General features: G+C 42.1%; 3 protein-coding genes across 3 annotated transcripts in view; 2 read left to right on the forward strand and 1 right to left on the reverse strand.

Moving 5' to 3' along the window:
• Window positions 1–92: 92 nt before the first annotated feature.
• LOC124299862 (coiled-coil domain-containing protein 174) lies at window positions 93–2291 on the reverse strand. The gene has a single exon (XM_046753270.1). The coding sequence runs from the start codon at window positions 2144–2146 to the stop codon at window positions 314–316; it is 1833 nt and encodes a 610-aa protein (XP_046609226.1). The 5' UTR covers window positions 2147–2291; the 3' UTR covers window positions 93–313.
• A 130-nt stretch (window positions 2292–2421) lies between these two features.
• On the forward strand, window positions 2422–3693 carry LOC124299870 (eukaryotic translation initiation factor 3 subunit H). Its single transcript, XM_046753279.1, has one exon. The coding sequence runs from the start codon at window positions 2612–2614 to the stop codon at window positions 3620–3622; it is 1011 nt and encodes a 336-aa protein (XP_046609235.1). The 5' UTR covers window positions 2422–2611; the 3' UTR covers window positions 3623–3693.
• A 669-nt stretch (window positions 3694–4362) lies between these two features.
• The window catches only part of LOC124300054 (GAS2-like protein pickled eggs), a 42497-nt gene continuing 18863 nt past the window's right edge, over window positions 4363–27996 (forward strand). Inside the window, exons 1-3 of the mRNA XM_046753687.1 lie at window positions 4363–5011; window positions 9099–9281; window positions 19892–20413. Coding sequence (XP_046609643.1) covers window positions 9111–9281; window positions 19892–20413 — 693 coding nt within the window. The 5' untranslated portion in view covers window positions 4363–5011; window positions 9099–9110. The remainder of the gene's footprint in view (window positions 5012–9098; window positions 9282–19891; window positions 20414–27996) is intronic.

The raw sequence follows: 27996 nt of genomic DNA on the forward strand, positions 1-27996 counted from the left end.
GAATTTCTGTCTCCCATTGAAAACATTTGAATAACCAAAGTCTACTCGTAAAGAACTAGTAATGTAGGTAATTGAGTAAGAAGTACAAAAAATAGAATCGTTAATTATGTATTTCCCACACAGTATGCCTAATGAAACTTTCATAACAAAATTATTTTAGATCTTTCATATAAATAAGTAACAATTTTACCAGTAAATAATAATTAATGAAGAAAGTGTGCATCGAAAAAATATTTACAACTATGTCATTCGACATAAAACATGTCTATTATCTAAAATTAGTTGACTTGATATTCTTAAATATTTTAGTCGATCAGCTGTGCTTTTGCTTTTCAAAATTTGCTCGTAAATATTTAAGCCCAGCAGTAATCTTGTCTTCGTTTAAGATATGCTGTGGTTCTTGACTATCAATATTATCCAACATGCTGGTGTCAGCTGATCGTTTACTTGAATCCACGCCAGTTATTGAGCTCAACAATGTAGAATCCGGTAGATGATATTCCATAGGTAAACAATCGCGATTCGGGGGTGGGACTGGAGTTGGTACCAGTTCTGGACCAGTATTAAAAATATCTGAAGTAAGGCCAAATTGCATATTTGGAGGTGGTTTCGAAAAATCAATGCCTGATAATTCTGTTCTCATATTTTCTGGCAGCGTAGCGAATGTTTGTTGAAAATTCACATGCTGTGTGGGTGATTCGGTATATAGTGGCATCGGTCCGATTACATCTGAACCACTACTATCCGATGATTTTGTGTCAGCATTGCTAATCACTTGCTTAGGCATGGTAATCTGTGATAAATCTGTAGAAGTCTCAGAATGCGGAATATGATTTTGTTGATTATCCGTGCCATCGAGTTGATCGGCCGTTTTCTTTGTGCCATATTCTTCGATAATAGCAGGACTTTCGGAGGTTTCCTCATTTTTACCAGATAAGCTATCATCGAGCGATGCTGAGCTTTCATCCTTGTCCTGATCGGTATTCTTGGATTCTAAATACCCGGAACTTCTAAAATTATTGTACAAGGGGGCAAATTCTTCATCTCTATCTTTTCTCCGCTTGTAGACCCATTCTTCTTGCGACATCTCATACCACTGTGTTCTTTTACCAAGCAGTTCGCCAAAAGCTTTTATCTTGTTCTCAATTTCGATAAGTGAATTTTCTTTCCTATATTCAATTATTTTCCTCTCATCAGATTCGACTTTCTCTTCAGTTTCTGCTTTAATTTCCATCTTGTCTGTATTCACCTCATCATTTTTCACGAGTTCCTCGTCCGTGGGCTCAGGGGGCAGTCCAGCCCTTATTCTCTGTCGTATTCTAGCCGCCTTTAGCCTGTTCTGTTCCATTTTGTCTTTCATTTCCTTTAGATTTTGCATTTCCTTTTGTTTTTGTATGGTTTCCTTTCTCAATACATCCAAGTTTGCTTGCTGCTTCGCTCGCATTTCTTCATCCTGGGAAAATTCGTAGTATCCAACGCCGTGGGCTCTCGCTTCGTCAAAGAGAATGTCTTGATAATGAATATTCATTTTCTCAGTCAACTTTTCCGTTTGCTCCTCCCATTTTCTTCGCATTATTTCAATCTCTGGCTCTTTCGGAGGTGTGACAATATCTGGAGGCCTGACATCCTCAACTTCGGTATCTCCTTGGGACTTCTTCATGACTTCGTGCTTTACAAAGTCATCTTTTTTCTGCATTTTCGACAAATCTCTACGGAGGCATTTCCTTGTCCGTCCAAAGCAGTCTTCGTATTCAACCCAGTCTTCTTCCGGGTCAGAGTTTGCATCTTCATAATCATCCGAATTGAATTTCTCATCTTCTGACTCTGGTTTGTTTTCAAAGTCGACCAGAAAATGTTCGTTTTTATTGCTGTGTGACCTTTTCAAATTTTCGTAAAGCCTAGCTTTTGCTTCGAGCATCAACTTCGACTTTTTGTGAGCTTTTATATCGTCGGTGTCAATTAGTTCTTTTTCAATTTTTACTTTTTTCGTCTTGGACTTTTTAGTCCTAACCTTGTGCTTAGACTGTATAGAAGTTACTTCCGCATTTGCTTTCGCGTCTTTAACTTCGGTTTGTTTCCTCAGAAGCTCAGCTTTCAAACCCACTAATGATGAATAATTCACGTTTATTTTCTTTGAATTATTCATGTTCAATTTTAAATCATTTGACGTTTATTACCATTTCACGGTTTACTGACGTTTATATACGTATATTGGCAGGAAGGGCAGGAAGATTCTGATTTGTCTAACCAAACCTAACCTAACTTAATTTAGCTTGCATACTTTTGATGCACTATATTATCGACTGCGTTCGAGATGGTAAATACGGTTTGAATACAGACACGTATGTATGTACGCGCTATCGAAAATTAGTTGTAAAAACCTCCGTCGGCTCAGAGGACGCTAGTACACAGCTCGAAAATTTTCTGACGTTTCCTTTTGATCCGGGTCCGGTGGTTTTGGCTGTGCCCTGTTTCCGTCGTTCCTTCCTTCCTAACCTAGCTGAGTACCGTCCTCCATCTGCCTATCTATCAAGCACGGTTTTTGTTAGATTGAGTGGTTGAAATTTGCAACGCTTTGTGCACAAGAGAGGTGATTTTTTAATTGAACAAAATGGCAACGCGAGGGCAATCGAGGAGGATACCGGAGACGGAGTCCCGGATAGATTACGTTCAGACCGACGGTTTGGCAGTGATGAAAATGGTGAAACACTGTCATGAAGAATCCACGAGCAACATGGAAGTCGCTCAGGGTGCTCTGCTTGGTTTGGTTGTCAACAATCGGCTGGAGATCACCAACTGCTTTCCGTTTCCCAAGAACGATGAAACCATGGATGAAGAGGAATATCAACTTGCCATGATGCGCAGGCTGCGTAGAGTGAACGTCGACCACTTTCACGTCGGTTGGTACCAGAGCGCTGACGTTGGAAACTTTCTGAGCCATCCTCTGTTGGAATCACAGTTTCACTATCAGACATCCATCGAAGAGTCAGTGGTGGTTATTTACGACACGGCCAAGTCTGCTAGGGGCTTTTTGACACTAAAGGCTTATCGCTTGACTCCACAAGCGATCCAAATGTACAAGGAAGGAGAATTTACGCCCGATGCGCTGCGCACGTTAAAAATTGGCTACGAATCTCTATTCGTCGAAGTGCCGATTGTCATAAAGAACAGCAATCTTACAAACATCATGATGTCTGAACTAGAGGAAATGATTCCCGAAGAAGAAGGAACCAAGTATCTTGACCTCGGTACCGCCACAGTCCTGGAAAACCAGCTGAGGTGCTTGATGGATAGAGTAGATGAGCTAAACCAAGAAGCTATTAAGTTCAACCGTCATCAGCATTTGGTTATTCGTCAGCAACAAGACAAGAATCGTTTGATGCAAAAGCGAGCACAGGAGAACGCAGCCAGGGCTGCTAAGGACGAGGCGCCTCTACCCGATGACGATATCAACAAGCTGCTCAGGCCGTTGCCTGTTCCCCCCAGGCTGAACCCCATGATCGTTGCTGGACAGATAAACACCTATAGTCAGCACATATCGCAGTTCTGTTCTCAAAGTTTGGCAAAGTTGTACATCACCCAGAGTCTACAGAATGCCAAGGAATCCAAGTCTACCAATTAATCTGTAGTTTATTGTGCAGAGACTCGTTGTATTCCAATTGAAAACAATAAAACTGTTTTCCTTTCAAACCATTGATTGGACTAATTACTAAACTAAATATTATTTCTTCTTTTTTCTTTATATTACAGTGTATTCAAATTATTCCAAACGGTTTTTCAATACTTATTCTTAAAATTTGTGCAATCTATGGTATCAATTTACAATATTGCCAGTGTTGATTTATTATTTGTATATTTGATAAGTAAATATGAAACGATAAATATTTTGACTGCAAGATCCTGGTTTTTGTTGCAATCGTTTGTCACGTCTGGGCCAGTTTGGGCCAGTATAAAATAGAATCCTCATAGCAGAATGGTGCAATTTTCTTCCCCGGAAGTCTTCCATCAACCATTATTGGAATTAAATATATATATATATATATATATATACATGCTCTTAATTTTCGCATACAAAATCGGTACATAGTATATAGGCGCATAATGCAGCGTTACAATTCTGCTTGGCATCGGTAATTCCGCAGAACAGCTTCTAATTCCTTTGTTGGTAATGTCAGGTTACCGTATGCTTCACTTTCAAAGTTGCAGCCGTGCTTTCAACGAATGGCGGCTCAATCTCGTAACGGGATTCTGCCTTATCGACGGTGCGGCCGGTTGTTCGGTGGCGCCATCTGCCCCCTTCCAACGACCTCCGCGATTAGAATTTTCGGAGCGGAGTTACCGACGTCTCAAGCATGCGAGGCATTTATACGGGCAGACAGCGTTCAGGCGCGTTCAGTCTCTGGCAGGGACGGCATCGCACGAGCATGGGGTTCGAATACGCCCCGCGAGACGCATTCGACTTACACTCATAGTTCAATAAAGTTAAATCGGTGCGAAAATACCACAGTATAATATACACGACGTAACGTTCGATGAACTTGTATGAAATTAGTTTGAATCTGTGATTTTCGTATCTTTCATTCAATCGGCAAATATCAACTGTATTACAGCGATATTGGACGAGTTATAATATAACGAAATGATCGGGATCTATAAGTGTGATACGGTGCATGCATAGGCATTTAAAATTGATAATGAAGTAATAAGATATTTTTATCAATCGGAAGAGGTTGTACATGAAATAAATATATGTTGTAACTTAAACGCAAAATTTAATCAAGTAGATAGAACGCATAAAATTAATTCTTGACTACCACCGTACCTATCAGTATAAAAAAATTATTTATCCAAATCGACAACGAAATATCGGCAAATATAGTTAAAAATCAGTCCACTAAACCGTCACAATTATTATATTAATAAAAAATTATCATCGAATTAATAATCACTAGTGTTGTCAGTGCATCGGAGAGGGTAAATCGAATAATCGACTAGCGGATACTCGGTAAAGGTAAGAACGAAATTTACTTTTATACAATATGTTCGAGTATTCACGATTATATTAATACGGATAAGAATTGATCTTTAGCCTCGCAGTTTAAAATACGAATGGAATAATAGGTCAATAAATAACTGATAGCTTAGATTTGGCGATGGTTGGAAGAACGAGTTTGCGCCTTCTCTTTCGTTACTGCTTCTTTTTTCAACGAACTGCAGCTGAAAGTATCTTTTCAAATAAATTTCCAACGTCAAACGACGAGAGATTATATTTTTTTTCCTCCCACAACCGAAACCCACATGAGATCGTTCAGCTGCTTTATTTAGCATAAAAATGGAAATTGCAAATGAAAGAATTTCCATTTTTACTACACGTGGAGGAGGCGCGCGCCTCAATTGTATAGTTACACAAAACTCTAAACCGACGAGTCTGAAAAACAGAGTTTCCTATCGAACGCGACACAGCTCCGAGATAATGCGTTTTATCTCCGTCGCCGCACTATATTTTTTCCTCTACTCTTCCTTTTGTGATTCAAATTTAACGCAAAACGATATTTTCTGTTATACGCCATTGATAACGTATCGTGTACATATATTTAATACGGGCACAATAGCTTGAAAAAGAAACTTTAGATTCTGATAATACGGATATTTATCGTCGACATATCACAGATCAAAGTCTATCACGAAGTTCAGCTTCTGAGTCACCTTTATCCCGACTCCTCTCATCACTAATATTTCAGCGCGATGCGATATTACGATATGCGATTAATGTCTACAATTCTAGTGCACAAAAACAAAAATCCTTTAAACGCAAATAGAGAAATAAATCTTCATTTCTTCTCGATTTGCGTAGAATCGGATGGGTTGATATTGTAACAAAGGGTGAAATCACCCCCTTTCTGATCCGCTATTCGTCTCAGATAAAAGACATGTAAGACCTTGCACATGTGACAAAATGAACAAGGTTTCTGCGTCAACTAGTATTATCGTAAAAATAGTCCCAATGAACTAATTTTTTTATTCCGTAACGCCTGGATCGTTATAATATTTCAACTAAAAACATGCAATTGGGGATGCGGAAGAAACGCAACGGATGAAAGAAATATAGGCGGGGGGGTGCCGAGACAACGCTGCAGCGGGAGAAAACGTCGAGCAATTAGCGTCTATCCGAAGTGGCTGCCGCCGCTGCCTCAAGCTCTCCGGAGTTTAACTCGAGGATAGTGAATGGAGTGGCACGCTCATTCACAAGATTCTCATCCGCACGCGGCCCGAGGGCTGCGCAGCAGCGAGCGCAAGCTCACGTTTCTTTAGTTTGTTTACTATGTTTACAGGCATTATAGTGCGTAGGAACTAGAGGTGTAACTATAGAGATACCACCCGGGAGTCAATCGCGTTCCCGCAACTGGGTAGGTAGGTAGGTGTGTAATTTTCTCGTGATTCTTCACGCGTCCATCGAGTCACGCCTTGGCTCCGGGGCGTTCGTTATGCACGGTTTAGCAGCTTTTCTATACCCCCGTGGTATCGCGAAATATTCGCATTGACACAGGGCAATAACTCATCTCGTTAGCCGTATTCCACGCCCGGTGATGAACGGCTTCGAGTATTTTTCTCTCGTGCCACGCAGCTGCAGCACGGTCAGGAACGCGAGGACGCGAGCGGATTCGCTCTCCGACGAGGCATTCAAGGATCGACGCAATTCCCCCCGCGAATTAATATCAAGAATAATCATCACCCACTTCGCTCGGAGCGCCGACAGATGCGCGCGATAATGATTCGAGCCTCGTTTGATTTCCAATCGGTGCTCTCTGCGGTGTGAAAAAAGAAATCATCGCCACCGATTCGTCGAGGGTTCGTTGCTTATCCTCGATGCAAGGGAGCTTTTTCGCTCCCCTAGCGTCGTTTGAGACTGATCGTCGAACCGATGCTTGGCACACTCCGAAATCCTGTAACAATTTCACCGTAGAATCGTTTCGAGTCATTTCGCTGGTCCAAGTAATCGTAACGCCTCGTTATATTGTAAGTATATTTTCCCGCATTAGCGTACGAAGAACCCTCGATCAAAATTCAAGTTCAACCGCGTTTACGAGCATACCGTGGCCCCGCACGGTTGCATACGAATCGTGACCGAGAAACTATAAACTGGACGAGTAACGTATATGGTTACAGGTATCCGTGTGTACACGGAAATGTGGAAAAAATAAGAAAAGATGGAATTTCCTGCAGGCCTGCAGACGCGTGGGCGATAGTAGAACGCGACCGAATATCAGCTTGTCGGAAGAAATTTGTGTAACCGTGTGTGGACATACGTATGTACATATTTACCCGAGAATATGTGACGTGTGTGTGTGTGCGTGTGTTTGTGTATTCCCGCTGGTTGTCGTTTATTATGCGCCAGGCTCGCGCGTATTATAACGGTTCAGACACTGGGCTTAGCGGGGAAAAGATATTTTCAAAGAGCTCGAAACTGTTAGGACTTATTAACTGGTCATTTACTCCATTCACACTCTGCAACAGCCTGCGTATTAATACGTATACTTTAGTCATTGTGTACTTGTATAAAATACGTTGTACGTATTTCATTCGGTCTCCGTAAGGGACTTGAGTCTGCATAAATTTGTAGCTACGACGCGACGGTTGAAAAAAGAAAATAATTAAAGGTCCAATTTTATAGGCTGTGAAGTGAAAAATGAGTTGAAAAAAAAAATACTTATTTCACGTAATTGTGCAGGGGTATTACTTTCTGGTCGAAAAATATCTCTTCTTCTTCTTCGTCTTTATCGTTGCGGCGAAATTATACAAACGTGGCTGAAACAATCAAGTTTTACCAAGTTATGATTCGTCAAAGGTATCTTTGACACGGGGTAACATGTTATTTATCTATTTATACATTTTTTTACCAGAATACCTTGCGTTGATTTAGCCCAGAGAATAATTACTTCGTGCACTAATACCGTATGTGCTGTACACATATACATATACGTTCGCGAATCGTGAGGTTATTATTTAAAATTCTAGCTAGTATATAATAACGGGCGAGTCATCGTCGGTTTTAGATTAACCGCAATCGAATTTGTGACGGCGTTATTGTTTACTCTGTGTTAGGAATACGAGTGGTGCTTATGAGAACGTCCTCGTGCACATATAACAGTAGATAAAGACGTTTGTTTGTTCCCAGCAAATGGTCGTAAAATGTAATTGAAATAATAGAATAAATCAGCTGTAATATCGTTCACTTGCAACGCTTGTCCATTTCTTCAAACGGTATCTTTTCTCGGCCGTATTAATTGCGGGACCTTAAATGCGCAAGGACTGCATTCTTGAGACGGGGTTATACGTAATGATCAATTGACACGAGGATTCCGGAGAAGGACATTTGGCTGTTGGTGACATTTGATGGCGGGGCGCGATGCGATGCCTTTCTAAATTCTAATCCGCGATCTGCTCACTCGCGTATAATAGCGCGAACTTTCAACCGTGTCACTATGAATAAACATGCCTTTCATACATTCGTACTTACATATATTTTCACATCCGTTATACTCAATCAGGATAATAGAATTTGTGTTATTTAAAAGTCACGTCGCATTATCTACATCGGCTAAAAAGATGAAGATTAATAATAATAATTCTCCCTCAGGGATTTTCTAGCCGTAACTCAAAGTCTTCTCCGAAGTTTGCATACACTTATCACCGGGTAGAGATACATGCATGTTGTACGAGGTGTGACTAGTCGAAACGCGCGTAGTGAAGTACCCGCGAGACGTTATACCTACACTCTTGTGTCAAGTGCCAAATGACGCAATATAATAAAAAGGAGATGCCACGTCTGCGAGACTCCTTGCCGAATCGATCGTATTTTTAGTTATGAAGTAATCCACGAATTAGCATAATTTCTTGCTCGAGCCTGTAACAACCCATCGGCAGGATCACGTTACGTTATCTTTTCGTGGACGACGGACCACCTCCCCGATCGAGGCGATTAGGTAAAAGTTACTACTTTCGATTGCGACCACCGCCCGTGTTTCTGCAATTCCATCCAATCGCTAATCGACGCGTCTGATTTATAAATAATTACCCCGGCCCTATTTCTGTTACAGATTCAATCCAACATGTCGGTGCTGCTCGAAGCCCGGCCTTACAGGCCCTTCAAATCATCCGAAGAGTACCTGGTAGCGATGAAAGAAGACTTGGCCGAGTGGCTCAACGCTCTTTACCCCGAGCTCAGAGTCAACTTGGACAATTTTATGGACAGACTGGACACCGGCGTTGCTTTATGCAAGGTACAATTCCCTTTCAAGATTCCTTTTGTCGTTGGTAGATACTTTGTTCGAACATCGTGCGAGTCGAAGCACGATTAAAACGAAAAGTGAAATTGGATCGGAGAGATTGAGTCAGAGCCGTGCGAGGAACCGCGAGTTTCTTATCGGAGGTTCGAATCTTTAGGATGACTAGGATGGTGGCGTTTAGTTTGCACGGTGCAAATAGACGAAAAGTATGCCGTCGGGTGTCCGCGACTCGGTAATCTAGTCTAGTCTACGAGTCGTCATCGTCCCGTGCTTCTCGTTTACCTCTAACAAATTACCAGGCATGTTTTACGGACGGATGTATGCCCGTGAGTTTTGTCCACATGTCTTATCTTATTCTCAGATGTAGGTATAACAGTTCGAGATCCGGACGAGTCATCGCGTGCACAGGATATCGGATACAGTTAACTTACGTGTGTGACATGTGCAGTGCGACGTAATGGGGAAAGGGAGAGAAAGAGAGAAGGAAAGGCGGATGGATGTACAGACGGATGAATTGAAAGGTGGAGAGAAAGATAATAGAAGTGGGAAAGTAAAGGGAGAAAGGATGTCTGTGACGTTCGTCAGCGGAAACTCTGGCCGGTTTGAAGGTAAACGTGCTCGGAATCATTGATCAAAGAGTCGAGTAATTAACTTCAATAGGACATCGATATACGTAACGACTCTTTTCTCTCCCTCGCCCACGCGATACGCGACCGGATACCGAGTCAATGGATTCTAATGCAGACATTAAAATCCAATTAAACCGCTTCTTTGCCACCTCTCAACGATCGGTGGCTCACTTTTTTCTGTCGCACAATTAACGCGGTTGTAAAGAAAGCAAACAAAAAAAACAAGCAATTCCTTGTTGTTTGTTTTGCTTGATACTTGAATCGAAATAATTTTAGAGATCAAACTTTTAGCAATTAGATTTTTCAGTTATTGTTGCGCTGGGAAAATTTCAAGAGGAAAAAATTTTCGTGACGTCGATCGAAGCGCGGTATTTCGTAATATTTCAAGAATAAACGCATTTATACGGAATCGCATCGCGATATTTCCGTATCAGCCACGAACTCGAAAAGCATTTTTTACACCTAACCCGATTTCGATGAGTTGAATTTATTATATTCGCCGATGAAATTTGTCATTCGTTGTTTATTTAGGTTCTGGATGTATTCCTACGCGTCCAAAAAGCATTATTTCTGGCACATATTCGACACCGAGTTAACAACAATTAGTCGAAGAAAGCATCGCGGTTTTCCATCTAAACCACTTTACGTAGAGTAAAATATTACCGGAACATTGTATTCGCGTTCACATTCTTCGTTTCACATTGTACTGCGAAAAAGTAGCGGGAAAAAACTGCACGATTTATATTCCATTGAAGGCAATTAATAAGGCATAGTTGGTAATAACCAAAGGCAAGTAACTCAAAGGCGATAATAATCGCAACGCTTTTCTTGAAATTTCTTTGAGATGTTACATCGGATACGTGAATATGTAGCAGCAATGCGTCCGTAGCTGCTGATTAGAGTTGAAATTGTGAACCGTGGGATATGCGCAAAGTCCGCGTGCATATAAGACGTCATGAACGCACGCGTATGCGCATGCATGCATGCATATTGTGCAGGAATTCATCGGGTCGGGTTTAATCTATGCGGACTTTCTCCACCTTGTAAACTTATCGTCGTAGTCGTCGTCTACCTACTCTCAATATTTCTGTACCAACGGGAGGTTGAAATTTATAACAAGCCTATGGGGAATTTATGCGGCACGTGCGATACCGAGTGAATACCTCGTACCTCTCCCGGCTTATCTATTCGCTATTGTATACACCCCTGCAGCTAGGATGGTGGTAATTTTACTAACCCGCTCTCGATCACGTATAATACGTACATGCGACGTTCCTGTAATTCGTACGGTGTCGTAATATGCGTGTATTACACCTAATATGCGCAGACACGGCTTGTGTGCCGAAGAGAAGATGAAATTATCGTACGCTGGCAGGCGCGAGAGCGCAATTGGTTTGCCTAAAATATTCAATTTAACGTGTTACATGCTTTGTTACGTGACTTTGGCAATATCGCGAGTCTTGCTCTGTGATCGACAGTGTGAAAGTTTCAGGTCACGGAGTAATCATGCCGTGATAATTAGCTTTGAATGCTCATTATAACTCGGCAGCTTGTAATTATAAAAATTTTCATTTCTGTTCCTTTTTTTACTCTTTTTTTTCTCAATCACAAACTATCAATTTCAGAGCTAACCTTTTTCAATGGCTCTCACGTGAATACTTGAAATACTAAATCAATACCGAATCCTATTGTATACGTGTACCTTTCAACCGGAAGTGATTTTGCCCCACGGAGAGCAAAGAGCTCGGGACAAGTGAACTTTGGTCGGTTATTTTTTTTTTTCTCTCTTCGAAACGTTTTCTCATCACAGCACTACGAGGAGAATGAGAGAAAGGAGATCAGCTCCGCGAGATGCTTAGGTTATATACAAATACTATTACGACTATTTATAGGTACTGACGAGGTTACGGATTCTGCAGGCACTGGAATTTTCTTTTCTTCTTAAAATCGTGCAGAAAACCGCTTATAATCGAGAGTTCAGCGCGAGGCCAAAGAACCGCGATATCGTACCCTTACAACACGTGCGGTAATTTTCCGAAGATCATTCCCCATGGTAAATAATGGCACAAGGCTAATTTCATCTCCACAAATAATCCAACATTCGTGTGAATCTGTAATAATGAAGAAAGAGTGATTTAATCGCGGTTGAAACTTGACCGCAACGTCCTTACAGGACGCGTTGCGATGTCGTCACGTACGTAGGTACATACATACATACGGGGCATTCCATGACACGTTGATCAAGATTTGACGTCGATGTTTCACATTGGCTTTATAATTTTTTTCATAATTTTTCGACCCATCGTATCTGAAGTATGATTGATTGGGTGTAAAAAATATTTTTATATTTCACAAGTTTTTTTTTATAAATTTTGCGATTTTTGTCACGTACTTTCATAGAAAAAGTTATAAAGCCAATCCGAGACATCGACGTAAAATCTTGATCGAGATGTCACCGAATGCCCCGTACATACGTTAATACGTGTGTAATAAATATACACTCGAGCACGGTGAGAATTTCGGATGCGATGCGAAGCCTGGCATCGTGTAGGCCCATAAAATTAATACGTTATATTTGAATTCAAGGTTTGTTCGTCAAGTGTGCGTGAATTTCGGATCGAGATTCACGTACCTACGTATTCGAAGTCAGATCGCGCTGCACGCGGGTGCATCATCCTGCGCACTGTGTTCACATTTCACATCCTCGATGAGCGAGCCACGGCGCGTGCCTTCGGGGTCCTTCCTGTCGGAAATGACAAATACGAACCGCCTCTAGTTGGGCCTTATAAGGGCCCCGTGCCTGCGGCCGGGATCCACCTGCTGCGCCTGAGCTCCGGAGCCTTCGGTTTTCGCTGAATGAACCCGAGGCCGCCGGTTCAGTGGGTGCTTCGCCGAAGTCGATTCGCCGACGCTGTGGCTGCAATTAGCGGCAATTGACACCGTCTCTCCTCGGCTCTGCCATCCTCCTCGTTCCCTGGAATTCAGATTTATGGCTAACGGGCCGGGCGCGAAACCCCGATGCATTGTTCGCCGGACGCCTCTTGGTGGTCCCCGGGCCCCGAGGCCCACGCTCTTGTATCGGCTTCCTCGGTAATCGGGCTATAAACTCCTTCACCCACTGTACAAACACCACCGCCACGTGTTCCCTGTGTTACTACTGCCATGCATCTTCCGTTGCGGCGTTTACAGCCTTTACGGATTACCACGAACCGCTAACTATTTGAGAAAATTTGGAAAATTCGACCTTGATCAATACTACGAAATTCTCACGGGTTAAACGGTACCGAAGGGTTGTGACTTTTTCGTTTTTCTACAACCGTCCACCGCAACGATCATCGATCAAAGATTGTCGTAAGTGTTTTGTAAACACGAAGCGGATGGTTTTTAGGAAGATTTTCGCACCGTGTAATTAATCAAAAACTTCTGGTATCGGCAGTATATTATCTATGCTTATAACCTCACGAATCACTTTTATAATCGCTGTAAGAATTTCGTTCCAGGCTCGTATAATTGTATACACAACGCGTAGAATAAAAGCATCCCGCAATTATTGTTTACAAAGCTACGTGTCGTTTCAATTCTGTATTACTGTAACAATTTTAATCTTCCAAAGGATTGAAGAAGTCGGTGTTTATACTATATACTGCGCGGGATGAACAATTTAGATGATATTTCCGGGTTCAAGTTTACTCCCTGTGAGAAAATTACGCGTCTGTTTACACAGAGTGCAAGGAACATCAGCCCCTATTGATGGCCTCGTCGCGTTTGAAACGGGTTGTTTGTACAGGCGAACGAAGTAAAAGCGATGCGGGTTCGTGGAGACGAGGAGGAGGAAAAGGAATATAAGTAAACGAGGGTCTAATAGATTTTCAGAACAATTAGACGAACGATCGTGTCGTCTACGCAACTGCTGAGCGAAAGAGGGGCAGGACTGGGTGGTTCTCCCTTGTCGTCGCCGGGGAATAAAGAAAGCTCCTCTGCAGTCGCTTCGACGGTCTCGACGCGGCGGGAGCTTTGCGCTTGCAGTCTAAAAATGCTGCTGCTGTGGCGGCGGTGCGGCATGAATGAGATAAACACGTTCGCCCGATGTCTCTCTGTCCGTATTTCCTTTCACCCTGTACGTCTAAATATACCCTACACAAGGTGTTCCCCCGCCGTTTCCCCGTTCTCGCTTCTAAGGGTGGCACGGTATGGTCGGCTGGAAAAATATCCCAGAAATAGAACAAAATGAAAAACGGCCCCTATACAGGCGGCCTCCCTGCTGTAGTAGTCGTCCTAACGACGGAATTTCATTTATTTTTATATTTATAACGCCAACTCCAGCCGCTTTCTAAGGGCTGTTGCTCCTGCTGCTGGAAAGCTGATCTTCCAAGAAACACAATCCCTTCCGGAAGATAAGAACAAGAAGAAGAAGAATAAGACACCGCTCTGTCTTTTCAATCAATTATCAACCCTGTCCAATTATGTTCTTCTCGAAGAAATAACTTTTAACGCGATGGGTTGTTGCTTGCTTAAAAGAAAAATAATGAAAAAAAGAAACGCGCCTTCTGAGTAAAGACGTTAATCCGATATTGTTTGAAAATCGACAAGGAATAACCGAAAACCGAGGTCTCGACCTTTTCTAAAGCCGTGTCAAATGTCCGGCTGCATGTTTGAGCCACGCTCACGAATATTATGACTACGGAGTACACGGCCTCCCTTTGTTAGGCCCACGGGACCCTGAAAGGTTTTTAGAAATCGATGAATCTTTGTGCGTCGTCGCCGCGAACCGCGGTTCCTAATCCTAATCCGTTTTAGGGAACGTGCTTTTGCAGCGCCGACTCGCAGATGTACGCGAAAAGGTGTTAATTCTTTCGTCGAGAATGATGAAAAGTCTGCTGCTTTGATTATACAACTTTTACGCACGGTAGATAAGTGAATTTTTATACAGGTTTCTATTCGTTAGGTTAATTAGCGGCGTATGGATGTACGTACGATTTGCCACTGCAGCAGCCATCGTTGGTACGATGTGAAATAGTCGCGCGACACTCTCTCTTTTTCGTGATGATAAAAAGCGATAAAGAATAACGACACAAAATGTCCATCTTCACATGACAATTAAATGAAAATAAATGTTGAAAAGAATCGAGTCGCGGGTCGTAAATACGGTTAGATAACCGCCAATTAGGATTCCCTGAATTAAACTCTTGACGTGTAATAATCATCGTATGAGACGAACCGCACCGCATGCCTCGCAATTAGCAATACATCTTTAATACCGCGCGGTATTTCATTCGAAGTGCAGGCTAATTTCAAACGAGAGTGCTTCGGCGGTTCGTCGATTCTCTGCAAGCTTCGTTTCGACAATCGAACCTAACAACAAGCTCATCGTTCGGATCTTTGTGCTTGTACGAAACCGCGTCGCTTACAGCGCAGCGACGAGGAGGACAATTAAAATCGAAGAACGTTCAGCACACGTTGTCGTGAATTTTAATTAACTCTACAAAAAGCATTTTACGACTCGCTTCTTAATCCTCCTGAGCACGTGTGCAGCCCACGAGGCATGGCTTCCGTATACAAGCGAATCTTCCCGAACGCGGTGTTCTTTCAACAGTGTACGATCGCCAATAGACCGATATTCGGAATCGGTGTTGATTTAAAATTAATTTAATCCTCGATGCCGTAAGAGATATTCAATGATCCATCGTCATTTAGATCTTGACGATACTTTGAGTTTTACTTTAGCTTTGACCGGTCGTTTCGACCAACGAGGATAACTTTCTGCTCCCCCCTCTCGGTTAACGGATGTATCAATATACGTTATAATTGGTGTGTATCTAATCTGCGTATACGAAGTTGCGGTCACGCAGTCGCGTTGTAGCGTAACGGTGGAAAAAAAGGATATTACACGTATATGCGTCATTTTAATTTCAAATTATACCGGATTGCCATTCGGTTTAACCATTGATATAGTCAATTGAGTCGAGTTAGCGTTAAACTTTTGGAATCACGGGTGCGGAAAACAGTAACGATGATCTCATTTCGACGTATAAGGAAAACACGAGCGTCGACTCACGTTGTAGTTATGATTTTCTGAGAAATTGAACAATGTTTCAAGCTATGCTGTCACGAACAACGCCTCGAGGTTCTCCGAATCTCACTTTGCAGTTAATCGATTGTTGCAGCAATTCGTGCAAAGTTTCAATTCGAGAAGTTGGCCGGATCTTAATTGTCCGCAGGGTCTTTAATCGGTCAGAAAGTAACCTTTCGTCATTCGAAACGATAAAATTTTCACAGTTTATTTACAACTGCAAAAGATCTTCGATACTTCGTATAACCCCGAAAACCCCGAGTAACAAGATTTGGCCAGAATCATGGAATTTTGACAGTCTTTTCGATTTTACAATCGCCAACTTGGATTTAGAAATTAACAAATTCTGACTTCAGATTCGTAATCAGCGACCCCGAAAACCCCCGAGTATTGAGTTTAAAAATGTGCGACCGAAAGGGTTAATGCGCATGCGCTAAAATTCGAGAGCAAGAGGAATCGTGTCGCGAGGACGACCAACATTGATAAATTGAGATGACAGGTCGCCGCGATGTATGTAACCAGAAAAATGTTGGTCACCCTGAAAAAACAACTGCCCTTGTTTTCGAATTTCAGCGCATGCGCATTAAACCGTTCGGTCGTTAGCAATTCGCTCTGTATATAAATCATTGTTCCAGTCGTGCAGCAGCAGCAGCTGGGCACGGGATTTATCCGTCGATCTATCGATCCAGCGGAACCCCGTCTATCGCCCCGTAGTTTTCTTAAACTTTGAAGTTTATTAAGGCATCTAACAAGCGGAATGCGCGTGCACAAAAGCCGCGTAGCTCTAAGACTTGGCGCACGGCGATTAGACGGACGGGTGATGGAGAAAACGACTCCCGTCGAACGTGTCTGGTTTATGCAATGCCTCGTACCCGGCTGACGCCTTGTCATCTCGAACAAAGCCATGCGGCGAACATTTGCGCCTGTCCCTTTGCTCGCTGCTGCAGCCGAAGGAGCTATCTATTTATAATCACGTTCACGTACGCGCCTACTAAATTATACACGCTGATATGACATACACGCTCAATTTTACTCCGCGATACTTTGAATCTCTATCCATCTCTATCGTCATTCGGATTTTCATTTCCAAGATGCAGGTTTTCTCCTACGAAGGGGTTTGCGGAACGTCACAAACTTGATCGAACATCGTCGTCGTCACTGAGGCAGGCAGGCAGTCCAGATCTGTTTGTAACAATAATTTGGGATGTGCGTATAACGTATAGTGTAATCGTTTTCATGAGGTTTAGTTGGTGAAGTGTAGAAGAGATGATATGTCAGAGCCAGGGGGTCACAGGCCACATAATGCGACAGACATCCTGCCTTCGACTCATCTGCAGCCCATATCACCATATGTGCTCGAGTTTTACGCAGAGGTTATCAACCTGGACTTGGAATTTAAATCGCGGTTCGTCGTCGTGGTCGAAGTGCGATTCTCCTCTCGGTCCGTTCTCAGCTCTACCCGTATCGAAGAGAAAGATATGAGAAAAAATAGAAATACTCGGTGAAATTGAGCACGGTGTTTTAGATATCTCGGTAATTGTTTCCCACGTGCGATTGAGAATCGAGACCGCTTTAAATATAATTCTATCACCCGTACGCGCGCGTGATTGTACATGAATGAGAAGCGGAGCCAATTCTTTCACGTTAACTTCGTTAAGGGTTGAAATCCCCAACCGACGACCGGTTCCCGGTACTAAGATCTCGATTATCCCTTGGGAGCAATAACGACGGCTGCTGTTGCTGCTGCTGCTGCTGTTGCAGCGGAGACCGGATGCTGTCACATATGTATAAATTGTGGTCGTGTGCATTTGAATGCATATTACACGCCTCGTGTTATATATATATATACATACATACATACCTAACAGCGGCCCTAAATATCCCCGTGCATTATACTTATGTACATATTATACTTATTTTATAGTATAGGCCTCTCTTGTGTCAGCTCGACCACACCGAACCCTAGCACATGTGTCTCTGCTGCCGCAGTCACACGGTGTTGAAACTGTCCTAAAATTGGCCTCACAACTCGTTCAACTACGTCTTATAGAAAATATGCACCGTATATTATATACAGAGATTTCCCCCCACGAGCATAAATTGTTTTTGTTTCACACGCCTCGAGTGCTGTTGCAAACATCCAGTAGTAGGCACCAGAGCCGATACGGTATAACGCATTGGGTATAGTACAATAAGTAAATTAAATAAGTATAAAAACTTAACCAATCGCGGTCCAGAACACATGACCTTTGTGTCAGCATGCTGCTGTTGCTGCAGACTTTACGGTATGTATATACGTACGATCGAATGGGGTCGCGATATGCGAACAGAAATATTTTCATACACACTCTGTGTGCATGGGTAGGATCAAAGTTTATTCACCAAATGATAAATACCGATAAATGAACGTACGTGTTCTTTTTTTTTTTCCGTTTTCATCGTCAAACGTTAGCGGGCATAATCAAAGTTTAGTCAACCAGTGATAAATATTCCAATCAACTACGTAACGACGATATTGGATATATTTTGTTTCGTATAAACTTTTGTTCAACCGCTGCATTCTTTTGTTTCGAACGTCTCGTCGGACTTGCGATTGGCTGCGGCACTTTTGACGTCACGCGTACACGTCGCGCCATCTTGCGTATCATTTCTGTGTTGAATTCTTTACAGTAATAAATACTCGACCTTATTTCTGATTTATTTCAATTGTCTTTGTGTCTGTAAGCTGCGCACCGTTTTTTTTTTTTTTTTTTGTCCATGTAACACGGTTACAGATTCTCTCTGATGTAGTTGAATGAAACTTTACATCTCTTCCTGTATTCTAAAAGAATAATTTCGAGACTGCTACGTTGAAACGAAGAATTCTTTTTCACGTGAACAAGAATCCTGTAAGACATCTATCTCCTCTTCATGATCCTCGAAGACAAGAGGATGAGGACGTGGTAGAGAAAAAAAAAAAAAAAAAATCAAAAAACAACAACTAACGACCAAACCACCGGGTTCATAGTCCTTTAAAAGTCAGGCTGCGTACCGTCTATTCGACGAATTATTACACATCGCCAAGATCCACAAATGGCGTGATAATTCTCAACGTTTGCTTTAACAACGTCTGCGACATTTGGCCGGAATTGTTTTCTTTCATTCGGGGCCAGCATTTGTAACAAAAACTCTTTCTCTTGTCGCTCTCGCGTACAATATATCACTGCAGTTCAGGCAAACACCTACAAGATTGTGACGAATGAATATTGTCCCGGTGACAGAGGCACGTGCGTCGTCCATGTAGAAACATACATCCGAGATGAAGTGCACGTGCGGAAAGTATACCTATAACTACGCACGATATACGCAAACGTCTAAGACTGCACAAGAATGAATGCTTAGATAGATACAGGTAAAATATACGGAACTATTAATTATTTGGTAAGACTTGCAGCAGGCGAGTTGCCGCGTATTTTCATTCAGCAGGCAATCCACCTTTCACTATGGATCTGCTAGAAAAAGATAGACAGGCAGACACGGTCGTGCAGCCGTCGCTGACATCGGCTTGGTTTGCTTTTGCCTCGTTCGATGCCGGCGTGCAGCCGCAACGCGATGATATTCGTAGGCGAGACGAGACTATGGGAAAGAAAAATTATACCGTAAAATACACTTTGACACTAAGGATCCGCTGTAGGGCAGTGGTTAAAACCGCGAGGCGAGGCTAGGCGATCGGTCGTCGCATCGCGGCCTCATTCCGAAGTGATATTTCAAGTCAAGACATTACGCGATACCGTAGGAGTATATTTTGTAACTTTTCTAGTTTATGGCCGGACGAAAAGAATTCATTATAGTCTCCGCGAGTGTAGTGGAGGAAGAGTGATTATTTATTGTTAATTTAATTTTGTTTTCTTTTTTACTGATTTCAGCATGCCAACAACGTGCGAAAGTCAGCATCTGACTACGTGGCGAGACGCCAGGCACGGAAATCAATGACTCGCTCGATGACGTCCTCCTTGGCTATGCCAATGAGTCATTTGAGCGACGTCGCATTTTTGCCAAATGCAAAAGCCGGGACTTTCTTCGCCCGTGATAACGTTTCGAATTTCATATCCTGGTGCAGGAACAGCCTCGGGATCATCGAGTGCCTTTTGTTCGAAACCGACGATCTGATTATGCGGAAAAACGAACGACACGTTATTCTATGTCTCCTCGAGGTCGCGAGACGCGGTGCTAAGTTCGGTATGCTCGCTCCTATGCTAGTGCAAATGGAGAGGCAAATTGATCGGGAAATAGCCGCCGAAAACAAGGCTGCTAACGGGGCGAACGGGGCCAACAACGAGGAGAGCGACGACGACGACTACGAGGAGATGCACGAGGAGCAGCCATGTCTCATCTACGGACCTCAGCCTCAGATCGTAACTAACGACCTGAAGAGCCTCGACGAGATGGTGAGTCCAACGTTGACGATTGTCTACCGAAGTCACTTCGAGTCCCGGTCGGTCACGCTGGGTGGAAGTTCACCCCGAAAGTGATTTTTTGCTTGAAAAATGAGTTCCTAAAATCTAAAAAAATATCCGAGTATTGTTTACGGATCGTGGAAAAAAAAAGCTTTCTCGGTTTTCTTAACCAAAGTTAGTGTTACAAGGTTAAAGAAAGTGTGAAAAATGTCGAAGAACGGCTTTTATTTCGCACGAAGAATGGCGCCGCAAGGCCCATTTCCATGACCAAGGGATTCTGGGAGGAGTTTGAAAAGTTTTTGAGGTGAAATTCACACCAGGTGACCGATTAGGGTTCACGTGATTGTCATCGGCTGCATGGAACCGATCCGGAACATTTCCGAATTCGATAATTCCCGATATTCTACCGTAACCTCCTGGAAACTTTACATTTGCCTTTTACGTCTCGAGGGGAATACCGGCCTTATCCAGTTGGCAAAATCGGAATTAGAATTGACGGTGGCTTTTAAGACTCAGCGATCAGCGCCGGGGTCAAATTGGACGGTAAATCGTGACAGAAGTGTTACGTTAGCGCCCGCTTCTCTTTCCTGGGAATAATAATTCGCTATGTAGTAAAAGTAGATTAGGTTGAACTGATTAATTGGCACAGGGTATAAAGTACATTACACATATATTGAGTCACGTAGCGACGCCGTCTGTTATAGGTATACACAATACTCGCTAATTGCGAAACGGATTCTTCTCAGGTTTGCTTCGAAGCTTGAAATCAAGACTGCTGCGTATTTGCGAAATTCTTCCTCGGTATAGCGAGCAGCCGATTTGCCAATCCGACTTTTTTCTTTCGCTTCAAACGGTTCTATTATACCGGTGACCGCGAGCATTTTATCTACTTATTGAGACGATTGACAAAGATTTCGCCCGATCGAGACTGATCACGAAACGATCGTCTTCGGTCCATTAACGCGGCACGCGAGATAAACATTTATCGCGAAGTGACTTTATAAGTTTATGGATATGTTACTGCGATCGTTCGCTGAAACCGTTTGATCGATCAACGCGGGCACGTATCTTATTATTAAATTGTCAATGTCACTGTGTGTAATATAATATCATACGTGTACATTATACCTGCAATTACGCTAATTGTTACGTTATCGATATCGATATCGATACCCGACACGCGTTGATTTGCGAATCGTCAGCCACGCACTTTCGATTCAGCATTTTTTAAGCAAAGACAAACTTCGAGCCTTATTCAATTTGAAGCTAATATTAAATCGCGTATCGGTTCAACCGTACAATAACAAGGACTATAATAACAATCTTAACGCCAATCGACAGACTTCAAAAGCATGTATACATATATTGTTAATCTGACAATCGGTACGAAAATGGTAACTCGTATGTAGAATTTAGCAGTGACGCAGATCGTTCGAACTTCGACAGTGTTGTTCCTCTAATTACGAAAGGTGCAATTATAACGTATTTTCCCGAATTATTCCTGCAAAGGAATTTCAGGCATCTACACCGATACGCTTGAGATAACAAAATTTTCTGACGATGAAACGACGAAGTAAAGAATCGTCGGCGACATCAGCAGCAATTCGATCCTCACTCGCTCTCTCGTTATAACCTTGCCAATTTGTGCTCTTTTAACATATTATTATTGAAGAATGTTGGAATACTTTAAGGCGGCATAAAAGGGGGCGAGGTTTTTCACCTACACGTGATTCCAGCCGCCATGCGATGTGGCGAATAGCTAACATAAGCAGCCTCGACACTGTTGAACTGGATGCATTTACCTTATCCTCCTGAAATGCACCGTGCCTTTTAATAACGTTTATACTGCCGGTTGTTCGAGATATCCACTGATTTTTTACCGCGTATTAACGAAGGCACGCTCTCTTTATACATTCTGCGTATGTATGTTTATATTATACGTACGTACCCTACGCACTGCGCGTGCATATAATGCCGTGCATACTTTAAATCCCGGCTTTTCACCGCGGGCAGAACTACTTGGACTGCACCAGGCGTTAGGAATGCTGCTGTCTGCCATCGACAAGGAATTATAGTGCTGGCCTTAAAGGATTTTGTATATCTCGTCATCGATCCTTGATTCACGATCCATTTTATTTCTCTTTTGCTCTCTGGGTATCAAATTTTTATCCACAACTCGTCAATGAGGTTATAAAATTCTTCAAAAATATGCTGCTTTGGTCTCGGGCGATTTTCTTTTCATTTTATTTTACAATATAGTTGAATACAATATGTTTAAAATCTGATGTATCCAAAAAAAGAAAAAAAAAAAAGAAACAGTTGAAGTATGGACACTTTTCTATTTTTAATCTATGGTCAATGTTAACCTCAAATTTTGTTTTCTTTATTATTCTTAATTATGTTATATATATATATATACAATACAAATACCGATAACTGATAAATTTTACAAAATGTTAGATCAATCTGCGGCATACTTCAAAGTGATATTAAATCCGGAAAACAATAGATTGAAAAGATCGTTGTAGACAGCTCGCAATTGCCAGATAGTTTATTTTATTGAAAAAGAGAAGGAAAAAAAATATCCCGATCCATGCGCGATGGATCGATGATTAAACGAGATAACGTGTTGGACGAATGATAAACGTTGCTGTCAATGCGATGCGATACGAGGTTTGCGTATGCGACCTGTGGCAGGTAGGCCATTATATCAACTATGACGTAAACGTTATAATGTCAAATTGGTCGAAGAAAATAAAAATGATCGATCTTTTTTTCTTTTTTTTTATTCAAATATTTTTTGCAATTCATTACAATAACGGAAGAGTCTACAAAAAGTAGATCTGCGGGAAGATTTTTAACGGTGTACCGTTTCATCCTGATCCGTTTATACCGATCGGTCGAAACAGTCGATCCATTGACTGCAGGACTTGTTTGTTATGACCTAAAACGAGCCACGGATCAAAGGTTAAAAAATTGTATAAGCGTTCTCAGTTCCTTTCGTGACTTTTAACTTGATCGTCACAGCTAAGCGATTTCTTTTTTTTTTTTTAGAAACAAACTTTTTATTTTTCCGTCTTCTCTCTTTCTCCCTCTTTCTTCCTTTTCTTCTTCCGTCGTTTAAATGGTGCAAAAGGAGGAGAAACGCCGCCTTGTTTTTTGATCACCGTTACAAGAGCGTGAGATAAATGTACATACATACATACATTTATATATACATAGGTATGCATCGGTATGTAGATATATAACGACTATTGTTTGTCGCATACCGAACGTAAACGTCAAATGGTTACCGGGTCCGAAAATTCGTCTACTTCCTGTGCGTTATAATTTCGTTGGCGGTGTGACGGAAATACTTACGTCAGGATGGGAGCTTCGCGGCCGACTCAGAATCTCTGAAAGCCTTTCTTCGCAAGCGCTGGAAAGCTTCGTATTGATCGGCCTGGTTCACTTCGTGTCAAGTTCAAGGGAACCTGCACGCTTCGCCAAAATCTGGCCAATTATTTCCGTCGCGTTTTATCGATATTATACGAGCTACGGATGTATTGATTGTGCCGATGTCGATGCGAATCGGAACCGCGCCTTTCGAGAGACGAGCTTGCATCTCTTCACCTTCTACACTGTAAATAATTTCACGGTTTTTCGGCTGCATTTCTGTAAGAAAATTGTCACCAAAAATAACAACCTTATCACATGCTTTAAACTCGGCGTTTATCGCTCGAGTAAACATATAAGCCTGTTCCAAAGTCCGATGATGTATCGATTCTCGGAGATATTTTTAAGAAAACGTTGGTCACGACACGTAGGTATTTACGTACGTACCTGTAATCTTTGTGTGTGTGTGTGTTTTTTTTTCCTTTCTAGCTTCCTGTATTTCTCTCTCCGTTTCAATTTCTCCTCGCGCGTTGCGTCTTCGAAGAGTTTCGAAAAGAACGTTTAGACAAATACCCGTGTCAAATATTCGAGCCGTCATCGTCTCGTTTCGCTTTTGATACACGTCAGATTGATAAATTGATTTACACGTACATCAATCAGCTGCTGTACTGTTATCGATACATCGCATCCGAGTTTTATCAATGAAACTTTCGAATGATTTGCAACATTTGCCGAATATTTATAGCCTCGCGTTGTAAAAAACCGACTTCCATATTCGCTGTTCAGCTGCAGAAAATGTTCGTCCAACCGGTTCCAAACTCGTTACTCGAATCTTGCAGATCCTGGACGTATGAAATGTTTGGTGAATTTTTCTTCAACGAGTCACTTCGACCGTATCATGTATAATAACCGACGGATCAGTCCCGCGGTAGATATACACTCCTATCGACCCGCTTATCAAAAACTACACTATATCCCGCCTCAAGCGTTATCTTCTCACGTGTTAAAAACATGCCAAGAGGCTCCTTAGTACGGCAGGCCGATTGTGTGACATTCTTTCATCCCCATCGGCGATAAGCGAGTACCATCTGGTTTTACGAATCGATAGATAAATCTTGCGTCGAGTTGGCCATTAAATTGTTCACATCACGGTATTGTAATAGCTTATAAACTTTTTCAAGCAGACCGATGTCGCCACTTTCCTCTTATCATTCCTACGTACTTACAGCTTTCCTTGTCAAAACACTGACTCGGTAATTCCGCGTCAAGATAAGACCCAGGTTCCTAAAAGTTAGTTACGAACGATCCGGGACTTCCTTCGCGGTGTCCTTGTCAAGGAATGAGTGTATATCTACGTAGTGCAGGACGCCTGACCTTCCTCCGGAAATCCGGTCTGTCATGCAGGATGTTACGAGCGCAAGTCCGGCCTTGTTTCACGTTGATAAAAACAAATGTTTCTTCTCCTATGTACGTTTTCTTCAATTTTTCGAAAATTATTCTAGATGTGAGTTGAGCAACGGTTCATAAAATGCCCGAATACTTCTGCAGGCTGTTATCGATTAAAATATCGTTGTAAAAATTATATCTGGTCGGAAAAAGAAGAGGCGAAAAATGCACGTTACATCGCTCTTTAAATATGTTATACGTTCAGGTATAACTAACCGAGTAACAATTTCCGGAAATTTTTACGAATCATCTATCTATGTCGACCACGATATCTGTACTGAAAAAGTGGCGATGACTAAGTATTGTAAAGTTAGATTATTCAGCAGGCGTAAAATAGTTCAGTGAATCAGATGAACGCCGCGAGTCGGTTCTACGATACAAGTTTAATGTTGGTAGGTAGGTAGGTGTTCATTAATCAGCTAGATACTCGGCCTTTTCTTTCAAACGAAACCGATAACGCCGAAAACTTGCGGCGTCTTTTGACGATGCAGCGGTGAATTAGCTTACATCCGCTTAAATCACTCTGGTTAGGCGATCCTCTCGGTGCAATCTAACTTTTAATTCCGGCGTCAACCCTTCGACTACAAGGCGTCGTCGTATGCTGGAAAGAGTTTGTTTGTACTTCTTTAACCTGATCGATGTATCGAACCAGCTGGCTTTAGAAGCTAGGTATGCGCATTGCAGGGTTTTTCCTCATCGGTGCAGCAGCAGCAGCGGCAGCATACTTGTCCGGACGATTGTATACGCGGGCTGCATTAGCGTGTTTGGAAAAGGAAATCTTTACTATTTTCTTTCGACATGTTGTATAATCGTCTCTAGGCTGTGATCAGAGATCGCTTTGAGCCTCCAGGGCGTCAACTGACATCATTTTCAATCAATTTCACTATTCTTCTCTCATTCAAAAACATGTCAAACAATGTCATTTTGTCATATCAGGAACCTACGTTAATTTGTACGATTCTCAAGACTTTTATTGAAAACTCGAGAGAAATAAAAATTGAAAACAGACGAATTGGAAGCGATGAATAACTTGGGTATTTCTCTTTGAAACAATTTTTTAAACGTATCCAATTTTGATTCTATCGAAATTTAAAAAGATAAAGCCATTGCATAAGAAAATCTTCGAATAATAAAATTCTTTTTAACGATATGCTGAATTCCAAGCGTTGGGATAGATGCGCATATACAGTTTCTATTCAAAGCCTGTTAAACATTTCTTGCTGCCAAGTTATTTAGGCCGCGTGGACGAAAAAAAAATCGAATAAAGAATCAAAGATAAACGTCCGTTCGACGGGAAAACGATCTTGCGTATATTTGACCACCGATTACGAGGTGACGATAATAAGATCCGGAATCACGGTTACAGTTAGCATGCAGGAAATGTCTCAGAACTTTTCCTAAAATATCATATAACAATTTATGGTAATGATTTCAACACAGTTAAATCGCCGTTGTCAATGGATAATTTGAATAAATGAGTTCAGGTAATTAAAATCAATTGTAATTCTGAAACATCAATATTTCTTGTGTTTCTGGGGATAAATTAACCGATTCGCTCTAGTTACTTATGTTGAAAAAAAAAAAACACACACACACACACAAACAACAAACGGTCATCACGTGGAAAATAATAACTCGAGTTTTGCTTCCGAAACGCCGGGCAAAGTCTTGCAGGAAATTTTCAACGTATCGTTACAGCTTTTACTACGTACACTCTGTGCATTCCGAAGAAGCTCTTACCTCACGTATGCATAAGTCGCATACCAATCGCGAGATAAATTCTCAGCAGCGGTCTTGCATTGCCGTAGCGTCAAGTGTCTTTAAAAGGGTTGAATTGTTTTCGAAGACGTGGCGCACTCGCGTTGATGATCGAATCGCGCGTTCCCTTTACAAAAATGCCCTCCCCCCGCAACAAGCCACGACGGTGTTGGCGTAACGTTCAATTAGTTAGCGAGTGTATAACAGAGAAGGCTACTGAGCCGTGCAAGGTCCGGCTGCGGTCCGGTCTTAGCTAATCACTGTTTATCTCGGGGAAAGAAATGGGTCAGAAATTCAATACTAAGTTGACCGAGCTCATAGCTCAAGTCTAATGGAACGCGTCACCGCGACGCTGAAAGAGACTTTAAAACGCTCGAGAAATTCTTTCTCTTCCCTTCTTACTTTTCTTCAAGGGACGCGACTCTTCCGCGGTTCGATGTGGGAATGAAAATTCTAAAAAAATCAAACTTTCGTTAAAAATAACGACGCCTTGAACATCCTTCGTCACGCATGCGTACTCGATGCAACAGCTGTTACATTGCCGAATACTTTTCGTTATCGTTATTGTTGTTATTATTATTATTGTTGTTGTTGTTGTTGTCAGTATCAACGGCAGTAATAACCCAGATGTAATGCAACGTCGTCGGAGCGCGGTTCTGCTGCAGGCATCTCTGGAATTCCAACGCTGCAGTTATTTTAAGTCTCGAACCAACGAATAACTCTGGATTTGAATTGGTTGCCACGGGGTGCATTCCTAGCGGGAATTCGTCCGTATGCGAATATGCAGTAGAGTTTTGAGTCATAGATTCGGGATGAAAACGGGGTTGATTAACGTTGCAAAAAGGCAACCTCACAATCACCGAACGAATTCAATTATACCTAACCTGCATTGCGAAGTGAAAATTTGACGCGAGATGTAACAGGGGAACGTTAAAGACGTTGAGAAAGTCTCGACGATATTAGTAGTGACATTTTTGCAGTAATAGCTGAAGCCC

This window comes from Neodiprion virginianus, chromosome 3 (assembly GCF_021901495.1).
Source record: "Neodiprion virginianus isolate iyNeoVirg1 chromosome 3, iyNeoVirg1.1, whole genome shotgun sequence".
In the NCBI taxonomy this organism is placed as follows: Eukaryota; Metazoa; Arthropoda; class Insecta; order Hymenoptera; family Diprionidae; genus Neodiprion; species Neodiprion virginianus.